General features: G+C 30.8%; 1 protein-coding gene across 2 annotated transcripts in view; it reads left to right on the top strand.

Moving 5' to 3' along the window:
- The window catches only part of LOC100168581 (monocarboxylate transporter 2), a 374,360-nt gene that overhangs the window by 79,636 nt on the left and 270,134 nt on the right, over window positions 1–24,590 (top strand). The window contains exon 1 of one of the 2 annotated variants that reach the window (XM_029490971.1): window positions 12,316–13,081. The exons of the other annotated variant lie outside the window; for it this stretch is intronic. Within the exon in view, the coding sequence (XP_029346831.1) occupies window positions 12,886–13,081 (196 nt within the window). The 5' untranslated portion in view covers window positions 12,316–12,885. Of the gene's footprint in view, window positions 1–12,315; window positions 13,082–24,590 lie in introns of those variants that run through there. 2 annotated transcript variants of the gene reach the window in all.

The raw sequence follows: 24,590 nt of genomic DNA on the forward strand, positions 1-24,590 counted from the left end.
CTACCTTAAAATTGTTTTCTAAGAAAAAAAGTTCTCATGAACAAAAACAGGTGTCAAATTCAAATGCACAGACAATAATTTACGTTTAAATTGCGGAACTAGCATTCTCTCTTTTACTACCTAGGGAAGTAATAAAAAACCGTTGTAAAGAAATACTTTTGCGCTACCATTTTTTACGTTTAATTCTAATACTGGAGCTGCGGAACAACAATTTGTTTCGCTTGAAAAGCGTGTACAAAAGTATATACGAAAAAAGAATCCTGCTGTGATTTATTAATTAATTACGAGACCGGACGAAATCTTATTTTCGCCTCGCGAATAATATTGTCTTTAATTTTCAAATTCATATCATGCATTTCACATATTCGATCAAAAATTACGATTTTAATACCATTGTTTATCTAATTATTTATAATCGGTTAGGCGTATTTTTTTTGGACGCGAAAATATCTACATTGATAATACTTCTATCTTTAAATGTCCGGATTCACACCTCTCAATATCATTCGAATGAAAAGAAAACTATTTTCTCATCCACCGCCTTATAAGAAATATTATTATTTTCGGATGCATGGATTATAAAACATTTTGCCCGACCAACATAAACATTAGATTCACCACTGCAGTCCAGTTTTATAAGTGATAACGGAACATCTCATGGGTATTTTTCTCCGTAGTTTTTGTATTCTCGTTGAATTTTGTATATAAGTTTACCATAACACTAATAACTTAATGGCCATGCTATAATATTTCATTAAAAAGAGGAACAACAAAATAATAAAAATAACAGTTATTAAAATCTTTAAAAAATGTATCAACATTTACTATAAAATTATTATTGTTTGCACTCATCCGAGAATCATTAATGGAATTGCTTAAAAAATAGACAAAAATATAAAAATGTTGGATAATAACCTTAGCAGTTGAAGCCTGTGAACCTTTAAATTAAAAAAAATATATATATTTTTGTAATTCTATTTCGGAATATTATATTGTATAACGTGTTCAGAAATTATGATTAAATATATAAAATATCAGTTTTAAAAGATACCTTCACTTAAATTAGTTATTGTGGATATGTATATTGATATATATATATAATGACATCGATGATAGTGTTTAGATTTAGTAAGACTTAAAATTGGTATACAAATTGATTGAGGGTTGAAATTGAGGACATAACACTGGCATTTGTTGTCTCCGTCTTACAAGTACCTATGTAACAGGAAATTTACGCTCAGCAAATCACGTTTAGCTACGTTAGTTTAAGCGTCGGTGATTTTTCAATATTTTAATTTTCAAGAGAGATATGAGTATTGAGTATTTTTAATTTGTAATATTTCACATACCTATATCATGCTTGAAAATTAGAATGTTGAAAATTCATCGACGCTTAAGCACAGTTAATTTTCTTACCTACAAGTTTGATAATAGGTCAATTCACATATTAAAACTAACAGCACACTATTAAAAAAAATTGAAACTAGTAAATAAAAATTTGTTATGCTGTAGGTACGTGTGCACGGAAACTACAAAGCATGGGTTACTTCATCTTAAATAACAAGAATAAATTAGAATTGTTGAAAATTTAAAACTAATATTAATAAAAAAATGAAAATTCACAGCAAAATTATAAACAGTGGGACCAAACATTAAGACCAATGACCATGGTTTTGAAAAACCGTTTTTGTAAAGATTCAAAATCGGTACATAAGCCAAAATAAATATTGTAACTGAAGCCATATTATATTATACAAAAAAAATCTATATTTTAACTCTGTAAAACTTAATAACAATCGAAACTAAAAGATTTTTAAGTCAAATTTTGGTTTTTTCTTAGTTTAGTCTATTAAACTATAATATGAAACTTATCTCTGCGTATAGTGGCGAGATGTTAAGCAGAATCATTCGACCAGATAGCGCTTTGAGTTCCAGTTGGGTTCAACAATACGTCTTTTAACACTTGAAATAATTTTAGATTCTAAGCGGAACTGTTGGTTTTAAAAGTATGTTTTTCTTTTGACTCTGGAAAACTCGTTTTGGGCCATTGAATGTGCATCATAATTTTTGCGTTAGGTTAATAAGTTGATCCGAAATAATTGATCGATCGACGGCGGTATTTTATTTCGGTAAGATTTGGAATACGTTCAATGGTTTTCGAGAAAAAAAATCTAAATTCCTGAAAATATGTCACATTTTCTTTAAAGTATTTGAAATCCTAAATTTCCATTTCAACAGAACCGTTTACGTGAATGCGATTATAACTGTCACCTCGAAATTTGAAAATGAGATTTACGCACAGCTATCTTCCACCGGAGTGTGCGAAATTAAGATAAATAACACTACATAAATTGCTGATCAGACACCTTTATTTATTAATATTTTTATAAGTATGCCACGTGACACAGTATGCGTTTCTTTTGATATTATATATATTATACCAAATGACTTAGTATGACCATATTCGTCGAGCATGATCTCCGATGTTACATATCACCAATTATTTTTAATTTGACAAGTGCATAAAATGTATGCACGTGAGTTGTGTTTCCGTATATAATATTATGGTGTATTGTATTAATAACAATCGGAAAAATTACATTATTCCTTACGGTGCTGCTCCTCGCCACTTCCATCTTCTCAAACACTTGAAAAAGGTTACTAAAACTTTCAAAATTAGTGTTCACTTGAATTTCATCCCTTAATTGCAGTCACCCGAGGTAGTCGACCTTATTTAACGCTCGAACTATTGTCCCCGAGAGAAAGATAAACTCCAGAATTCAAAGTTTATTTATTATGTTATATAATATCGTACGAAAAATTTCACTTCTCATATCCAACGTGATTTTTCACAATCATATTTTATGATTTTCGGACAAATGTGACACTCGACGAGCGTGCCGAACACGCGAGATAAATAAATTAGCACGTAAAGATTTTTTTTCGCTTATTGCAAGTATTATATTGTTGTACACCAGACAATACTGTCTCACGCTTGTGAGTCATTTTTAAACTTTGACTTCATCAACTTTGCATTTGTTGGATATGTAGGAGTAGAAGTTCATATTTTTTTAAATTTGTAATTAAATAAGTATATTTGTTATTAAATTAAAGTATATTCTATTATAAATACTGTCATATTGCATTATTTCCCGACGAAATAGAGCGAACATTGTCGATACCAATTTTAGATATTTACTTAATTGTATTAATCATAATGTATCTTAACTCAGAAGTGGGTGACTTAAGAATGGGTTGGGGGTTGATAGGACGATCACCCTTTGGCCGTATTTTTTTACGTAAGTAGTTCTATTATTCTATAATATTATTGATTAGACATGTTTTCCGCCAGTAAAATTTCACATGTTTACTTAGTAAAAATCCTGATGGTCAATGTATTAAGGTAGAATAATAAAAATATTTTTTTTTTTTTTGAAAATCTACCATCCCCCTCCCCCCTTCTTGAATAACCCTGGATCCGCTTCTGTTCAAACCCTTTGAACTTTACATGACGTGTGAAGAAATTCGTTTTTTAAAGAAAACAACTATCTGTATTTGGGAGGCAGGCAATTCGAGTGAAAAACAATTTATATATGACGATAACAAAAAAAAAATAAAACATATCATCGCTCAAATGGTATGATAAGACTTATCGATTCCTGTACTATACGCGACAAAATGGCGGTATACAGTAAATTTGTACCGTGACAGTAAATTTTGCGGTTTTTATTGATAAATTCCACATTAAATTGAAATAAAATCCATTAGTCAAAGACCTCAGTGTAAGTGTGTGTGTGTGTGTGTGTGTGAGCGCGCGCGTGTGTTGGATATCCGAGTGTTAATTCTACTCCGGAAACCCGGAACAATTGGGTCGTTTGTCATTTTTCTACGCATCCTCTTCCTGTGCAGCGAATCACAGTGTATTTATTTCATAGTTACACATAGCACAATACATGGTTCTCCGCATCGAGGCGCTGTGTAAACTTAATAAAAAAGTCTGACACCAAACAGGAACCAAACCCGTATGATTAATGTCTTTCTTTTTAATTTTCGTCTATTTTGTACGATACATACGCAGTGTTCAAGACATTATTATACCATCGATTCGTTTGGACGATTTTTCGGCGCGTACTTTTTTTAAATTTTGTTTTTGTATTGACCGTATCATTTTTGCGTCGTGCTATATTATAACAATCTTTAAAAAACGCAACATTTTTCTTGTGGGTGAACGTTTACATATACTGTCGTCACAATAACCCTACGACACCAAATTAATTTATGGTCCAATGTAGTTTATAATGTTTAAATAGAACGCAGATATACATAATATACCTTAATAAACTTAGAATGCTTGAAGAAAAATATGCGTTAACAAACCAAAAACAATATAAAAATATATACAGCTAAATACAGCTAAAAATCAAAAATTAAAAAAAAAAATTATCATTGTTGGAAAGAAAAAAAATTCACTTGACGGACAATATAATAGGTAAATTACATAATATGTGCAAAAAAATAAAATTTATTCCTTACAATATGATAAAATATAGCTCAATAAAAATTGAGTTAAGTATCTACACATATAAATAGAATACAAATATACCAAATGTAGTAAAAATTATAATTATTTATTATATATAATATACCTACACAGGTACTTATGTCATTCTTCATCAATATATTGGTAAGTGGTAACATTTTACAAAGTACATAATATATGATGGTGGTGACTAATGATAAAATACCAAAATATGCGTTATAATAAGCGAAGTATGACCTTGAAATCTTTAAATATGTACTTACTCAAATTTAAAAATATGCATTAAACAAAATATTTAAATTCCTACCATTTTAAAACGTATTTTGAGCTTACTTATCAGTTACCTATCATAAAATACGATCAGTGATCAAAAAAAAAAAAAAAAAAATGCAAGTGCATACAAATCTGTCCACTAGTCACAAACCATTTTTACGTCATTCGTCAAGTACGTATACAAAGCGATAGGTAACTAGGTATGATTTGAACAGCGGTAATAGGGGTTATCATAGCGTAATTGTTTTCGTTACAAAAAGTTACCTGACATGGTACCAGACGTTTTGTGATTTAATTTACTTATACAAAGACTGAAATCGAGCGCACTCGACAATCATCGTTTAATGGTTCGGTCTGCTGACTAAAATCTATATAAATGCAGTATATGCATTATTATTGCAATGATATAATAATATTATAGTTTATTTAGGTCGATAGTATATGTACTGTGCAGTGTGCATACATTTTAATTGGCTGTCGTAGTTTAAAATGTAGAAATTTCGATAAAATCTTTTATGCATTTGTTCTATTTTGACAATTATAAATTAACTGCAGATGCAATGAATAATGTACAAGCTGGTAAATTAATTTTATCTTAATATTAAAGTGTACAAACGTATTTCGTGTAAAATATATATTACGAACTCAGCTCAAAATAATAACAATAACAGTATTTCCGACAGCTATATTGGCTACACGAGTTATTTACTTTTAGTTATTGGTAAACTATTAATTATGATTATGGTTTAATGGACATTCTCTCACTGTAGTACAGTGTTAAAATGTAGTAATACGTATTATTTAAACGTGTATATCACCCACATTAATTTTGGAAACAGAAAATGATTAATATTCATCGAACTAAATTAATGGTAATGCACAATCTAAAAACACGAAAACTAAAATAAACCAACAACGGATACCGTAATGCGATCTGCTTTTTAGCAATCTTATATAAAATTCAAATCACCAAGTAAATATGCTTCGATTATTCATTCATCTAATATAAATGTATTATTTTCAGTTTTCAAGAATAAAATCTTTAAAATTAAACAATTTTAAAAAACACATCTACTAATTGTCTACATTACATTTCACTTGTTTTATAAATTATTTATAAAGTTTAACAACAGTAAATCACTCGTAAATAAAACATATAAATCTCTTTGAGAATAAATTGCCATAATATGAATGTTAGTTACACGATTAACGAACAGAATCGCCGCATCCACGGAACTAAATAAAAATATTTAGTCGAAAAAATAAAAAATAAATGTTCATCCAGTACAGTAAAACTCGTAGCAATTTTGTTGTTTATAAATAAATCATTTTCTACGCTGCAGTCATGTCAACTGAACAATATGTTTTTAATTCAATGAGACAAATACAATTTACCTAGGTACCAAGTACGCATATTATATTTTAGTTTAACTATAGCTATTTATTTATAAATAAATGTTTATAATAGTTTGGTACAAAGCGTTGTAGAAAGTATGTTTTTTAATCTATTTGTCTAGAAATTAATTCGCACCCATTATCGTTAAATTTTTTATTTGCATATTGACCTCATTCTTATTTTACCATAAATTTTTCAGATGACTGAAAAATAATTAAAAATTCAATAAACGTGAACTTATTATAAGTATACATATATAGACATTTATAATGTACATATACATCATATAGAGGTAGGTATTATCTAGGGTTTCTATAGGATTTACAAATTCAAAACGATGAGAAGCAGCTGCGTTATTTTATTCACCCCTTTTAAATATCCTAACTATTAAAAATATAATCGGCTAAGAAATTAAGTAAAATTATTATGTTATTCAGTTTATTTGATCTTAATCGTTGTTGGTGATGGTAAAGAGAAACTCGCGCCTGCCTTTTGAAGGCCGTATTATAACAACAAACGATATTTTCGCAAAAGCTATTTTATTATAAAATAATTATTGAGTGCTCAAAAACCAATATGGCTCACGACCAGATGCGGGCAAGGCGTTTCCAAATTCTGTAATTAGGAAGTGGTGTTTTTGTTGCAAAACCGAAATTGACGATGCACTTGGCGTTTATGACATGCATTTGCATCAGTTTTTCCGCCCGGGTTCACGATCGTAATACCGGAAACATAATAAACATACCGGAACTATAGTAAAGTTTATATATTAACTTCACCCGATACCTATATAATTATGCGCAGTCACTCAAAGTATATTATGGTACGTCCATCATATCGTATAATATTATATAAAATATTATGACGTACCTTGGTACATAAAATGGTTTTGTTTATCATGGATTGTATCAGCGTTTCTTGTAATTTGAATTTGTATAATTTTATCGAACGTTGACAAAGTCCTCGGATGGATAGAAAGTCACGTTCCGCCGTCGTCGGCTTTTAAACTGCGTTCGAAATGGGACGCAATAACGTCCGTTCTGTATATATTGACTGCTGACTTTCTCACCAAATCTGTTCGCGGAATCAGTTCGGAACAGTCTATATTGGTATATGTATTTGATAGTAAACAATACCACGGTATACTACTGCTGCAGCTGCAACGGAGGCAATCAATATATCATAACGAGTATATAGTGTTATTTGTTGTTATTTTGGTAAAAGCTGTAGCTTTTAACGAGAGAAAAATATAATAACAAATAATATATAAAAAAATAAATAGCTATCACAGTCATCCGGGGCGCACATTAAATATCAGATCATACTCACGTCTGCAGCAGAATAAAAAAAAATAATAATATCAACTCGTCTAGCTGAGGTTGGTTGTAACTTATATTGTTGGGTATATACTGTAAAATTCAATAGAACGAAAGAAAACATAAACAGCAATACCTGTAACGATCATGACAAAAACATTAATCAACGGTGTTACGTTTGTTTATCCCTCGAGAGTTAGGTTAGTTCATTTGTCGCTTCCACTATAGTATGAGTATGATGGCTTTTAAAAATTTATCTGTTTCAAACGTCAATATTGTCGAATATAATCCTCATTGAAAATAATCGTGTGTTTATGCACGTTAAACCAAAGCAAATAAGACCTATAACTTGTAAAATAAGTACTTAAAATACAGTTAATTTAGTTTATTTGTTCAAATATTTTTTATCCAGATACGCCTAATACGCCTATATATTACAATTGGTATAATTTTTAACATAACATATTACACGTAAAAAGTGTGTATTAGGATATCCGATAGCTGATACAGATAGGTTAATAATATTATATTATTTTGCTCACGTTACAGGTTTTAAAATATTATTATAGAAACATCAATATAATTCCTGTTATAATATTATGTAATTATTTATTTCACAGGGTAGTATAGGTATGTAGACAAGTAGTATGGTAACTTAACACAGTTTACACGTCCAAGCACGATCAATGGTCAATACATACTTTATCATTTTTTATCGGTGCCTATGGCAAGAATATAAATATAACTAGAATTCTAATAATGCTCATAAGTAATTAAAAGACATGGCTTATAATGGGAATTTCTATATGTAAGGCACAATACTTCGTGTCAACAAGTCATTAAGAAAATGATTTATCGAGTTTGTTGGTCAAAGAAAAACAATATCTTCTTTAAACACGAATTTGCTCGCAATAAAAAATAACTGCACAATTTGATTAGTGAAATAACAATTATAATAAAAAAAAACAAAATAACATTATATTATTATGCATGTAAGGTATAACTGTGAATTATTGTGGTTTGAACGAATAACATAATATTTCCATGTCAACTGTTTGAATTGAGTCTTACTACCTGTTGTAGGCATGAATTACAAAAATAGACGACATGCATACAATGTAGGCTAAGCCAATGTTGTTTGTAGGTTTTGCGTAACGTTTGTAATGTTTTTTTTTTTGTAATAACTGAGTTGTTTGAAAAATTACACTATATAATATGCTTTACTTATAAAATTCAAAAATGAAAAATAAAGTTCTATATAATTAATTTTGTGAAATACTGTGAAATTCACATAGCCACTATTGTTTGGAATTTTATTCATTAAATTACACCCCAATTTGTTATGTACCTTAAGTATAAAGAAACCATATACACACTAATTAAGTGTTTGATTTTATGCACATATTTAGAGTACCTAATGGAAATAAATAATTAACATAGGTACAAGTATTATAGGTAGGTACCTACATCTGTTTTTTTTAATATTGTATTTGTACGGATATCAAGTGTATAAGTTTTAAATAAATGCTGATCGAAGGAAGAAAGCGTCATTGGTTTTACTACGGCATCATAAGAACAAACTTTTTTGAGAAGTAAATAATCTGAAAAAAACACTTCTAAATTTAAATTGCCAGATATAGTATTAATATTGTAAATATATATTTTTTAATACCTATAATAGTTTGTAAGACAATAAAGTTCGAAAGAATGAAATCCATTAAAATTTAAACAAACTATATTACGCTCGATATTATAATTTATAGGTAAATAGCAAGTGCCGAGCGAGAGTTTGTCATGATCTTAAACATTTTCGTGTTAGCCAAAATAAATTTAAATTTGTTTCAATAGCTATATGATAATGTTGTTATGATATCAATAACATTACAATAAATTATAAGTATAATGATTTTTCGTTAAAAATAATAATAACGTAGATATAGGTACTTACCACTATATTATTTTGTGTCTTAGCGAGTCGAGTAATAGCGGGTACCTATGTCCTACACTCCTACGTAAGAGTCTATGACAATGTTTGTAAAAAATTTCTTTATCACCATTCACATTTCACAGTTAGTTTGAACATAAATTAAACTATTTGTCAATCGATAAAAAACATGTTGTTTGCATTTAAAGGCATAATAAAATCACGTCCAATCAATGTGGTCAATGTGGAAAAATAAATATGAATTATTCATATTGTGTCCCATTATAATATAAAATTGTTAAATGTACATTATTTTAGTTTCATATTCATACAATAACTAAACAATGATCGCCGACGTTGACAAGTAAATCTGTATAATACAGTACGCATGTTGATTGCTGTCAATGCATTATTATAATACATAGGTAGATAATATAGTTTACGATTCCACCTACAATGTGTAAAGCTGTCTCATAGTTTACTATAATCCGTGTGTAGAACATATGGCTGCATAAAGTTAGGAATCGGGAGTAAGAGAGGGTTGTTTTTCCGGTTTAAGTACGATGTAGCACATGTTGAATACTCAGATACGAGGCGAAATACTATTGTAGGTAATGTATGTATATATGGTCGTATGATCATATGATGTCAGATTGCAAAAAGAAAAAAAAATAGAAATGTTGAACCAATATTATATTATAATCAACAAATTTACGTAACAAAAATATTTTAACAAATTTAAATCGATTAATCTAAAATTAATATCTGGTTATTAACTTAATGTAATAATAATAACCTACAAAACCCATATTATATTACTTTATACAATTGTATAGTTTATGTGAATAAACACTGATCAAATATAAATAATGTACCTACTAAAAATATTAATCATCTGAAAATTTTAGGATAAACAAATACATATTTGTACTAACCGTAGCGATTAATTTAATCACCCAGGTATACAAGACTTTCGACTATAATATTTTGCAAATATTTAATATAACTGAAATTGAAACAAATTGCTCCTTAGCCAAATTTAATCAATAACCATTAACCGGACGGTGCTCGAGATATTTCTCATTATTTGTACCAGAATAAATTATAGGTATATGAAATTTATTAGACATGGCTGATCGAATTGTGGTGAGGTTGATATGAAGCATGGCCAATTTTACAAAGTTTTTCCAGAACAGAAATCTCAATTTATGACAATTTGAACCGGTTCAAATAATAAAGGACTAAAGTGATGAATGATGATCCAGCATAACGTTGCGTCCATCGATAATATGCAGCTACCTGTAGCGCCACTACTGATCACATCTCCGGACGCTTAATTGGCCATTGAACCTTTAAGGTTGAGATTACGACTGCAGAGACATCAGATTAATGACAACTGAAGATGCTGAGCACCGCTGGATTCCAGGAATAAGTTATGTGCCTTTCATTTCATTGACGTTATAAAGATGTTTTTAATAGAATAATGTCAATAATAATAAGCCAAATTTATTTTTTTTTAACAAATTTCGACTAAATTTAAAATTAAAATATTAATAAATTATCCAATAGTATGATTATATGTTATGGTATTATACCATCTTATAATGTTTTTTAATTATAATCTTAACCATTATAACGATATGTATACCGAGTAAACCTGGTAACCTGGACATTAAACTAATCGCAAAGTGTATAAATTATTCGAGTTGAACACAAATATTTAGTGTATGTACTATTCAATAGAGTCGAATAAAGCAAACCAACTATTGAACTATAATAGAATCGTTGTTTTTTTCGAACGATCATAAATTTATAATAATATGAACAATGAACTCATCATTGTGTTTCAGCTATTTCAATTTTTTCTGCAGGTCACACTCGTAAATAAAATAAAAAATCGAACGCTACTCGCTATTCGATCGGGTCCTAAATATTATTAAATAACCCTCGGAAATGAATAAATTGTGCGTTTTTATTTAACAGTAGTTGAATTTAATTATTAGTCTCTCGGCCGAAAAGGTCACGCCAGATCCGGATGTAATATTATGTGCGGTAGCGGCGAAATTTTCGATCGAATTTTCGAATTTCCCGTTTGGCTCGTTAAGGACGCCGTGACGTCCTCCGTTATAACATATCGGGACGAAAATTGCATCGGCGAACCCATGTGTTGCGTTATAATTGCTACGGGCGACCGTTATGGCGGAATTTGCACACACACATAATATTATACGTACAGTTGCAATCCGGAAGCGATAAAAAAATTAATTAAATTTAATATCAGTCGAAAAACTGTATTGCGCCCTTTCTCTCGAGCGCGCACAATAATGGTTTGGTCGTCGGGGTCGGGGGGCGGGCGGTCGAGAATAACCACGCGATCGGACGACCCGAAACGTTTTGCCGACGATATTTCGCGGGCAGAGAACTTTTCGTCGCGTATATTATTATAATAGTATATACCGTGCAGTTGTATACTGTTTAGCGACTTGCACCCGGTAGTCGGTATTGGTATATAATATTATAACGCGGTTACACATCGTGGTATACGCCGGCTGTTGCAGTTGTTGCACGCACCCGTTCACCGATGCGGCCGGCGGAAGACGATGAGGAATAATAATATCATCGCAAGAGAGTAGGAAGAGGAAAAAGGAAGACGACGTCCGCAACGTTGTTGTTTACCGACTGCGCACGTGCGCAATGGTAAAACCGTTGCGGTAGGTCGCCGTCGACGCCGCCGCCGCGACCGTCACGCACGCGGTATCCCGCCGCCATCGTAGTCGTGGTCGTGGTCGTGGTCGTCAAACGCTTAGCACGGCCCGTGTCGCGTCGTCAGTCGTCCACGTGGTGGTGTACGCGCGCTACGGATATACGGACGGACACGCTTCACCGCCATAATAACATAAGCATAATAATAATATTATTATTATTATTATTATTGTTGTTGTTTCAACCATATTCACATCGTCCGTCGTTATAATAATATTTATATTCCACACAGCCCGTTGTCACGTGCACATTTCGAGAGCTGGCGCAAACGATCACGCGCGTTTTTCCCATACATATTTTTTCGCGCCCAATCTTCGCGGCTGCCGCGCCGTCGACTACGACGAAATGACGACCGTTTCCGGCTCGCTCACAGTTCGGAATTCGGCGGTATAGGCACTCGGGCAGATAGGCACTGCACAATAATATAACAGCTGCCGTGGCCGAGGCAGCATATGACGATGGAAAAAAAACCGATTGAAATGACGACGTCTTGTCCGTGCGAGAGAAACTCGCGCGCCTTGTCGAAATCTCGGTCGTGGCCGATGCTGTACACCGTGCCGGAGGAGGAAACCGTCGGGGGAACCTCCCCCCGCGTCCACCACAGTGGCCGACGGACAGCAACAGCAACAACAGCAGCAGCTACTTCCGGACAAGGGCCCGGGTGGCGCATCAGATGCAGATGGCCGCGCCGGCCGCAAACGTGGGCAGGCTCCTCCGCCGGCACTATTATCCGGAAGCCGGATGGGGTTGGGTGGTGGTCGCCTGTGCGTGCATGGTGCACTTGCTCAATCACGGGCTGCAACTGTCGTTCGGCACTCTGGAGAAGGACGTGGTGCACAGGTTCCGGGACGCCACTTACGACAGGACAGGTAAACGACGCCGAATTATCCGATGTAACTATACGTACCGGGTGTTCCGCTTAACGAAACGCATTCATTATTGTTTAGACTTTAAATACTTAGGTATAACTAAGAAACTTCCTTTAGTAGAATGTATAGGACAATCTTCAATGTTGGTAGTAATAATTTTGTCAATCCAAATGGTAGAATACATTATAGTATATATAATATTACACATATACATACCTTACTGCAAAGGTTGACAAGTAAATAAAATGAAATAGGTTGGTTTTACGTTAAGACAGTTCAGTTATAAGTTGACATTCAACAGGCAATATAAGAAAATTCGAAATTTGAAGTTAATATTATAATATGGAGAATAATATTAACTTAACTAATTTAAAAAGAAATTAATTAATTAATTTGTTTTTAATAATCACCGGGATAACGCATAAATAGGGACGTTAGTTAATTTAATTTTTTTTGTAAAATTGTAACAAAATATTGTTAAAACTTAAAAATGCTTTCTAAATTTCGTTCATATTGCACACCTGTTCTATAGTAGATTAGGCAACAGTAGGTATACGGTTATTTCAACTACATTATTATATTAACGAATATTTATTTGTTAATTATTATTTGAAATTATTGTATACAGCGTGGTCAAACAAGAAATAACTAATCGATAAGTTTTAAGCCTTTGCTACAACATATATGTATTAAAATATATTTAAATATGGATTTAGTTGAACATATTACTTAATTTGAAGTTACCTATCTGGAAAAAGCTTAGTAGTTACCATGGATATTTAAACCAATAAAGTTTAGCTATTAAGTTAATAACAAATTTAATTAACTACCTAGCTAAGTTAAAAAGTAAAAAGCAAATTAAACTTCCCATCTAGGGCCCACTATTCGACTACAGTTAGATTCTAACATAATATGGAAGCGGAATAAATTACATCACGGTAAAGGAAAAATACTTAAAGTATTCCTATACATATGAATACTTTACTATTGGACTACACGTCTACATAACAATGTGTGCATTGCTTGAAAATAAAATTATTTTGTAAGCTCATTTAAGATAAAAACTTTTGTAGTTGAATGGCTTCCAAAGTACCAAATACCTATATATTTAAAAAAAGGAAAAATTATTTTAACTATTTTATTTTTCGATTAACCTAACCTGTGTTTTATAAGCGCATATAGTTGAGGTCATTTGAGAGTATTGTCCGTACGATAAACGATAAAATATGTGTTTGAATGTTTATTTTTTGTAGTAAGAGATTATAATAATGGATAATAATTACAAGTATCTGTCCACTTTCATGATTCAGGAAATTAAACTCTAAAAAAACGATACTTCGATTTCTACGCACACTCGTTCCTTTTCGCTCGACTTCAGATTAGGTTCATAAATATTACGGTTCGATTGAATTTATATTGTATCCATAGTCGTGATAACAAAAAATAGGTACCCATTTTTAGGTTGAATTTTTTAATATAAAATTCATTATATTTATCGTTATAAAATGAATCTGAGCGGAATCTGGAGGGTTTGAACTTTGAATCACAAATGTAAACAATTTATATTGCTACATTTTAGCAACTTCATCGAAAAAAAAAATGAAATTTAGCAATTTTCTATTCAACTAGATATAATAATAATATATTCCCCATGGAAATAAGCTAGGACTATTGGACATGCAGTGATTTGAAATAATGTTTTTGAGTACCCACCTATGCGACATATTTTTATTAAAACCATTTTATGAAATTAATTTCTAGAATGGCTGAAACGCAAAGAGCTATGAAAATGTGAGTGTAAAATTAATAAAATGTACTCCCCTTAAACTTAATTGTCTTTTCTGCATAATTATTTTGAACATTGTCGTTTTATAAATACTTAGAATAATGTGTTTAAATTAAAAATATTATTGAATGAAATGTTTGTGTCCAACACCTGTATATTATGCAATGTATATCGATATTGTAAAACGATATCTATTTTAGGTTGTTGATTGTCAACTTTTATGAGAAACACTTTATGTTCAATCATTATTGTTCTAAAATAAATAAACTGTATCTACTATTTAAAGAAAAAAAAAATCTTGTGTGTTAACTTTGTGAATAAATAATCAACAATATCGTGGATTATTTATTTATTTTCAAAAATGACGAGGTACTTTCTATAATATTTATATACATTTTTAACACAAATATTAAAAATTTTGTTTTTAGTATAAATTGTGAATTTAAGTTTAAAAAAATGTTAAAAAAGCATATTTCTTAGTGTTGATATTCAAACATAAACACGAGTGGTAATGAAGGAACTAAAACTTTGGAAAAAAAATGGTATTATTATATTATATTAACAGTTTTGTTTTTAATAAACTAAAAAGGATTATAATTTTCTGAATATTACTAATTTGGAGTAACAGTACTTAACGTTTATTTTATACCAACGTTTTTAATTCCTAATTAGTAATTAGTATTATAATTGGATCCTTGAATTCTTCATTTAACTTCATACGAACAAGTAATAATTTTTTGGTGAAACTACATTATTTCTTTGATTATAACCAAGATTCTACAACACTGTTACAACTACACAATGCATATTATATTGCTTATTGAACAATATTGAATATTTACATACAAAATTACAATACATAATCCTCTCGATTGTTCTACTTTCACAATACTATATTATAACAAAATATACTACAATGTATGTACATTTAATTTCAAAAAACAATAATTCTCTAGTCTCTCCTCAGATTATTATAAAATATAATATGAATTGGAAGTTATACGGTTTGGTTTAAGGTCACTGAAGCAATATAACTACTTTTTGAAGTTAAAATCAATTATTAATAACTCATAAGTTAGGACTAGGACTCTAATATGGGAATTTGCGTTTATTTGTTGTGTTTCAAATTCATGTGAATAAGTTGCCAATAAAGTATGTACCTGCAGGTAATCCCTGCAGGAATTTAAATTAAAAATATTATACTTTGAATTCTCGAGCATCATTATTTACCTACTATTTAGTATTATATTATGCATATTAAAAGATAAAATAGTTGTTTAAATATGACCACTACAATTTGATTTTTTTTTAATTATGTCAGTTTTTTTGTTCAATATTTTGGGAACAGTAAAAGCAATATATATTTTTTGTTCAGTCAGTTATATTTTTTCATATAATATTATCTAATATATATTGTATTTTTATTCTTGCTAATGCAATTTTATTTTACTATTGCCCAGTACAATAATCTAAAAAAAATCATATGAACTTTATTTACGGAAAAAATAAATACATATTTTAAGATTTGTTTAGGGCGCATAAACGTCCTAGCCATAATATTATTTTAATTCACATTATTACGTTTTCTTTGTGAAAAAAAACACAAAACATATTATTTCATAACATCAATGTTGTTTAAAATTTAAAACTATTTACGCAGCTGATGATATTATATTATATACGAATTTTACTTATGAGCCGTTTCCATTGCTTTATATTTCATTATGTTCCTTCGACTATCGGGGGGTCTAAATAATGTTATATTATATTCGTATCCATTCGAAAATGTTTCGCAGAACACATCCGACCGGCACGCCAATATTGTTCTGTAAAAATTAATTGCGTCGGAAAAGTCAATGTTTGCCAATATTTTGCTGCGTGCGCCTACATTTACACAAGGCTAATTGAAATTTACTCACATTTACGAGTAATTAATTACCGGCCATAACGTATGTGTATGTGTGTATTTAAATTAGTCGAATTATGTGAATTCAGTAGGTATACATGATATTATTATATATTCATAATAATCGTTCAGCTTGCACCTACCTTCTATGAAATTTTAACAAACAATGAGTCTGTTACTTTTTTTTACATACCTACCTACCTACCTACGTCGGACATATAATAATCAATCTCGAATACGTTTAGGTACAAAATGAGTATATTATGATAAAAAAAAATAAAAAACCAAAGCAAATGCACATTAATGGCGATATATCATTACCATGAACGTACTATTAGGGTATACAAAGTATAAGTTGCGAAAAATCTCGTACGCGTAACCAAATCGTTTTATAATAATAATGTACACACACATAAATTATGACGTTTTTCGAAATATTATTATAATGCGCACTGAGTTACTGGGTCATCATCGTGTCAGTCTTAGAATCGCGCACCCACATTATTAAATTAAACGCGATTTTTCAAAGTTTGTGTTTGTAATTTTTCGTACGTGGACGAGCTTATAACGAGCGATTCATTTAATTCCAAAGCGGGTAGGGCATAAAAGGGACTAAGTATCGTGTAAACCCGTTTTTAATTCGCATTAAATAGGCAATTCGATTCGTCAAATCTCACACCGGGATTAAAATACGCACGCATCGAGTTAATTCGTATTATCAAAACGCATATTATATAATATTATTACTATTATACGTGTAAACACGGAAGGAGCCTACGTGCTATTATATATATAAATATATATAATATTATGCGCCTTTAAAAGCGAGAGCTTACAATTAATTTTATTGCATCGGGTGTTTAAATTAAACGCATACTATAGTAGCTTAATATACCAAAGTATAATAACACGTTCATAAATATATTTTATTAATAATATTGTAAATATGTTTCACACAGATTATTTATCGTGCGTGTGTGTTTTTGTTGCGTAATAAATTCCGTTTTTAAAAAAAAAGTTAGGTAGTTCAAAATACAAAATGTGAACACAATGCAACATTGTATATTATTATGTAGTCACGAGCGTACCAAAACCGTTTTAACCATACTATACGCACTATACCTATATTATAATGACGTGTTTCGAGTTTATTATAAAGGTATTATAATAAATTTATCAAAACTATAGTTTTATTCCATCGCGAAGTTCTCGTAGACTGGCGAAATATTAAAATTATTCGAAATTAAATATCTCCGTCTCCTTCTCCTTCTCTGGGTTTTGGCTTTCAAAAGTTTTCGAACGGTTGAGGTGCACTATATTTATGCGCTCGAATGTCTATAACGATTCCATAACCACAACCAAACGCCGCGGACTTGTTATAGCGACAAATTTCTATAAAATGTTCGAGTTACGTCAGGGACCCAGTTTTAGTTATATCATATTCCCATAAAAACCGATTCAATGCACCGTTGAAACATCCTTTCGTGCAGTTTATCATAGTTTATTCAATTCTAATCAACATATACTGTGGAATTTATTGTACGCTTTGTATAGATACTTTTTTTTATTGTCACTCTTTTTTTCTGACCATTATGTGTGAAGTATTTTTTTTATAGTCCAAGCATAAAGCATTTTTATGTATGTGTATAAGTGCATCTAAATGTTATTCAAAGTTTGTTTTATAAAAATCAACATAGGATGGAGTAATATATAGTTACATATTATAATATTAATATGGTTTTGTCCTTCAATCGCAGTGAAAATTATTCTTGTTAAATATTACGAAATGTATGGTAAAATCACGTTTAAACTACGGTACATAAATTATTTTTTTTAATGTCATTCCTAAGTATATTTTGATTTTTGAATATGCCCTCGAATTTTTACTATATCGAAATAATGTAATACTCCATTTCTCCAGGATTTATTAGATTTGAAAATACTGAAAGCAGCAATATTATTATTCCATAATATTATTATGCTCGTAATGTATCGTTTAAATTAAAATTATGTATATTTTCCCCGTTTTTGAGTATAGATTTTTTACTGTGGCCTTTATCGTACGATATGATAGTGGTGAAACAATCAACATGGTACGCAGAAGAAAATACCGGATCAATCCATAACGTTTTCACGAAATAAACTTTTGTGAAAATTGTAAAAATCGGTATATCGCTATAATAATAGGTATCTGCTGCTGTCGTAAGATTTCAGATGTTATGACTTGTATGAATCAAGCGAAATTCGAAGCATCGACTTGTGATTACAGTGCAACAAAATAACTCAGAGTAGGTACTCGTATTAAGCGTAAGTTTTAGAGGTTTCGTACAGTCCATATTTTAACTTTCACGTGATATAAAATTTTGTATAAAAATATTATGTTTCGCTATAACGCCATGCGCCATCGCGAAGACTCGCCGGTTGCTGCGTAATACCGTGTATATAGGAAACATATAATAATATATTATTATCATATAATGCAACATAAATGGTTTTCTATAGTAGGTATGGCATGATATTATTATAATCATAATATAATGTAAACGCGATCGTGAAGACCTCCATATGGATCTATATAATATAACAACTGCTGCAGTTGTATCCGCTCGTCGAGAACGAGCGATGATATTGTGATGAAACAAATTATTATTAAATCTATAAATAAATGATAAAATATCGCGAACACGGTGGCTTGGGGGGTGGGGAGGGGTATTATTATCATAAGACTTGCGGCCACAGCAGTTGTATCCGTGTAAAATCAGATCAAAGATCGTCGTGGAGTGCATGTAAGATAATATTTCATGTCACCGCGACAGTTGTGTCGTGTACAGCATTCCGGTCCAAACAGATCATATAATGGACGATATAAATAATATTAATATTATTATTATATTATACGGTAGCGTGGTACGTCTATCTATTTTTGCGTAGCAAATCGCTAGCTGTACAGTGACCAAGTAGGTTGTCGAATATGACTTTTTTTGTTTCTCTATTTGAACTGCAGTGGCCGCAAAGGTTCCATATTTGAATAGACTCCTTTTTCTTGCTCGTGTCGCCGTCGCAAACGACCCAAACCATTACACGTTATCTGCAGGCACGCAATAAGATTCAATAAAAACTCAATGCAAATAAAGCGGGTGTTACAACTACTGCAGCTGTTAGGGGAATGTTGAAAAGCTCAAAATATCTCATAAACGAAGAATTCTCATATTAGGCACTATCGTGATTCGGGTGATTTAATTTTTAAACTCATTAAATCTTGTTCGTACCACCTGTGTTTTTATTACATAATTTTACATTTTTTATAAAATAATTTTATATATTATTGTAGCCGGTGCTGTGTCTTTTGTGAATGTGTGCGAATTTTTTTAATTGAACTTCCTTTTTGCATTTTTACTCGCATATTTATTTATGACGTGAAGTATTTTCTTTTTTGAATGGAATTTATAAGAAATAACAATTATATAATTAGTTATTTATTTAGATTATGTATTATAGAATAATATAACGATTATAGGTATCGGTATACCTGTATTCTTTGCAGCTGTCCATGTGTGCGCAAATTCTACAGTTTGGTAGATTGAAAATATATCTATCTATTTAAGACTGTGTTATGCAGTATTATTTAAGCTATATGAAGACGTTGTGATAATTGATCACAAGAACAGGCGGATTTTGTAAGTTCATAACTAATTAAAATAATATTTTGGTGTAATAATTATGCCTCGAGGGGCCGGTTCTATGGGTAAAGTTAGGGGCCCCCTTAATCCTCGAAACTGGATCAGTTTAGAAACAGCGTTCAAAGCGCACGTGTACGTTTCAGCACCTTGCAAATATGACGTAATCTACATTTTCGACTTAAATAAAAAGTAAGGCCGTAGTACGCACGAAGATTAAAAGCTTAAAGTTGGGCCTATGAGTGGACCATAAAGTGTCCTTTTGTGCAGTGCGTCACTGTATAAGTCATTGTATAATAGTACCTATAAAATGGCTAAATATATAATAATAATATGTGTGTGCCATATTGTGCGTCGTATTTTGGCGCTGATGACGTTCGTCACTCGGGTCAAACGCATAAAAAGAATTAGCGCACTCTCGTTTTCAAACCTATTCGGGACGTCAAGACGGTTTGAGATTTCTAATTAGAAAGTGAACATGGGTCTTAAATACACTGCGAACTTGCCACGGAATCTGTATAACGGCACTTTTAAACTTTTAGGGAACGTCGCAAACTTCCTCCTCCATTGGTCTTTTATTCCATTCAGTCTATTTTCGGGTCATAAAATAGTTTCCAAGATTAATCTCTTAATGTTGTTCAGAACTACGGATAAATGTATAACGGAGTGCATTACAAATTGTATTGCAATAGTATATACATACGTATTATTATTACTGTTATATTATTTTTAAAATATGTTATTTTCAATACGTTTTGTTTTGAAATTCTTTCGACTTTGAATAAACGTCATCTCAAGTTTGTTGTTGTTATATAATATATAAAATGAAATATATAATAATAGTATGTTTGTCGATGTGTTTATCTTTATCTCGACTCAAACAATTTACTAATTCCAATTTATGTGGAGAATACGAACTTTATTGTCAGTTATTAAAACCGTTTACCATAATATATGTATATATTATATTTATTATTTATATAAAGGTACCTACGTTTCAAAATAACGATAATATAATATTAAACTGTGATATGAATTTGATTGTATGCCATCAATTTGAAAGGAAATTCTACCAGTAAAAATAATAAAATAGAAATTAGATATAATATTATTATGAGTATTATTAATATGACAAATAAAACAATTTTCCGTGGCAAAATATCATCAAAAAAACGTAATGCGCCATAAATGCACTTATACAATATAAAGGCCAAAGGGTGTAAGTAAAAACAAAACGAATTTCGTCCGGGAAAATACCGTTGTTTTTCATATGGAATAATAATAATAATAATAATATGTCACCGGTAATAATTATTAAACTCGGTGGCTGCGATTCGTGACAATACTTGTCCGCAGCCCGTAAATATTTACGTGCAGAGGGTACGCGTTCGCCGCAGCACACAATAATATTACTTTCGTACGGGATACGACGGGCTATTTATTTATTATTTTCCACTGCCGTCGCAGTTATAAAACAGACATAAGAACCCTTCAGACTGCTGCTGAAACCGCGTGTTGCCGCCATATAAGTATTAGTTATTAAATTATAAGTAAAGGACGCGTAGATAAAAAAAAAAAACCAAAAAAAAAAATCGTATTTTCCGAAAACGGGTCAAAGGCAACCACAATGACGGTGACAATGCACATGATAGTATTATCATATGATTATTATTTATCTTTTTCGTTTCATAATTATTATTATACTTGTCCATTATAGGTACATAATATAATTCCCACGTACTTTATAGGTACAACCGTATAATATATGAGCACACTACAACACTGCCTGCCGATTTCATAACCAAATACTATCATCATTCACAAAAATTACCTGGCACATCATAGAAAGGTAGTTGACTCTTTGGTAAACTAGATAATTGCCCCAGATAAAGTATGACGACATAATATAATACATAGATTGTTTGAATATTATAACACTTTAAGCCAAGTGATTTCATATTCAAAGAAAATTTGCGTTATTATATATATTTGATTTTTTTTTTTGAATTTATTTAAACAAATTATTGCTGGTCTTCAAAATTCAAACTTAAATCCCTGCCAAATTAAAATTGTTCTCCACTATTTCCCTAATAATAATGTTAGTTGATTTTTTTTCTGCTGAACAAACGACGTGTTAGTTGGTATAATGTAATGAATGCACAAACGTAACTGATTATGTTGTGAACAATCTTCAATAAACTTCATCAATTGCAATCAGTGATTGACGATGTACCTATAATATTATTTTTTGCAACATAATATAATGATACTATCTTCAAAATTATTATTATAATCGATGGTACGATAAAATATATCGATATAATGAATTGTTTTATGGGTATGATACTATGATATTATGGAGGGAAGGATTTGAGTAAAAAAAGGTTACTTACCTAAATATGGATGGCAATATTCGTGTGCCCCGGTTATTATATAGGTGCTTATAGTGTTTAGCCCCATATGCGCGAGTATACAGTGACCCAAATTATTATTATAATATTATTATCATTAGTATCGTATCACTGAACCGTCGTAGTTATAATAATAATGTGATATCCGCATGCCCAACGCTGTGCAATTGCTGCATATAGTTACCGATCCTTAATCACTACAATATTAATATAATGTTATAAACTAAGTACGGAAGTTTTGATAAGATATTTTTTACTCGTTTTCTGTGTCAATGTCAGAATACTGTGGCAGTGTAACACATTAATAGAATACAAGTACAGCTAAACTAGGGCTGGTGGTATTTGCGGTAATTCATATCATTCTTTCCATGATATCGCAGTGTTTGTGGTTTTTTCGACGTAGGTACCCTTTTGATAACACTTTTTTTTCTTTAGTTAAAAATCTTGATAATTTAATATAAAGTTGCTCCTGAGATTTTAGTAACTAGATTTTAGTAACTTGATATCTGACGACTTCTTGTCTTGAGCGTTAATATTTGATGATGTACGTGGAATAAATATATTCTACGGAAATTCGATCATAACTTTTATACCGTAGATATTAGCAATTATTCGTGATTTTCGTAACAAATGAATTATAAATAATAATTACAATTATAAATTTTCCAAACACTTAATATGCACTTGGCAACAAGATGTTTGTTATTTTTGTAAATCTGCGAATGTATCTAAATTTTTTAACATATGTTATACGTACGGTATAACAATTATTTATTAAATTCTTCTTTTTTAGTTGTACCACTCAAGTATAAACCTAAAAGTGATTTTATGATTAAGGGGAGGAGGGTGGTTGATGAGTTGGATTGGTATTTGTTAATAATAGATTTCCGCCTATGCGACCTGCGTGTTTCGCAAAAGAAATTATTACATCCTATCAATTCCTATGTGATACCAGTGGCGTATTTAGGAATTTGTTATGGGGAGGGTCCAGATAATTTTCAGAAAACAGAGCCGTGGGGGGCAAAGCCTCCCACACCACCCAATTACTCTTTATTAAATAAATATACCATATTTATAAGACGATTTAAAATTTTCGAGTTTTTAATTGGTATTAAATAATAATATGTACAAAACAAATTTAAAAAAGCAGGTAAGTGGATGTCGTTCTACTGTACAGTAGGTTACAAGTGGGTCAATGTATGATGGATTGTATTACGCTTGAATTCAATGATATAATATCATTGTAAAAGGAAAACGATTCTGAGCGGAGATGGTTTGTCAGTCTGGATATTTTATATTGTTATTATTTATTATAGCCCGTAAGTTGAATTAATATTGAAATATATTTTTTGTTTATTGTCTATGATGATAAGCAGAGCGTTAGAAATTAAAATCCCATTTTTAGAGGTTTTTTGTAATTTGTCGGTGGTTTTTCCCGTGACATTAAATATAACTATTGAGAAAATCAAAAAATGACCTGCTTAAAGTTCCACCTTAATCCAATTTGTTAAAAGATAAGATAGGTACTACATATTGAAATCAAAGCACTCCTTCTGATAGAAATGTTGTATACAGGATAAAAAAAAAAAATAAACACCATTGTAAAACCACTAGCTTCATCGCTCCGCTCAGAATCTAATATAGTTATGTTCTAACTTTTATAAAAAATATTTCTTAAAATACATTACTTCATTCAGTGTCGATCTTAGAATAACTTTTCCACCTTTTT

The sequence above is a fragment of the Acyrthosiphon pisum genome, chromosome A2 (genome assembly GCF_005508785.2).
Source record: "Acyrthosiphon pisum isolate AL4f chromosome A2, pea_aphid_22Mar2018_4r6ur, whole genome shotgun sequence".
Lineage (NCBI taxonomy): Eukaryota > Metazoa > Arthropoda > Insecta > Hemiptera > Aphididae > Acyrthosiphon > Acyrthosiphon pisum.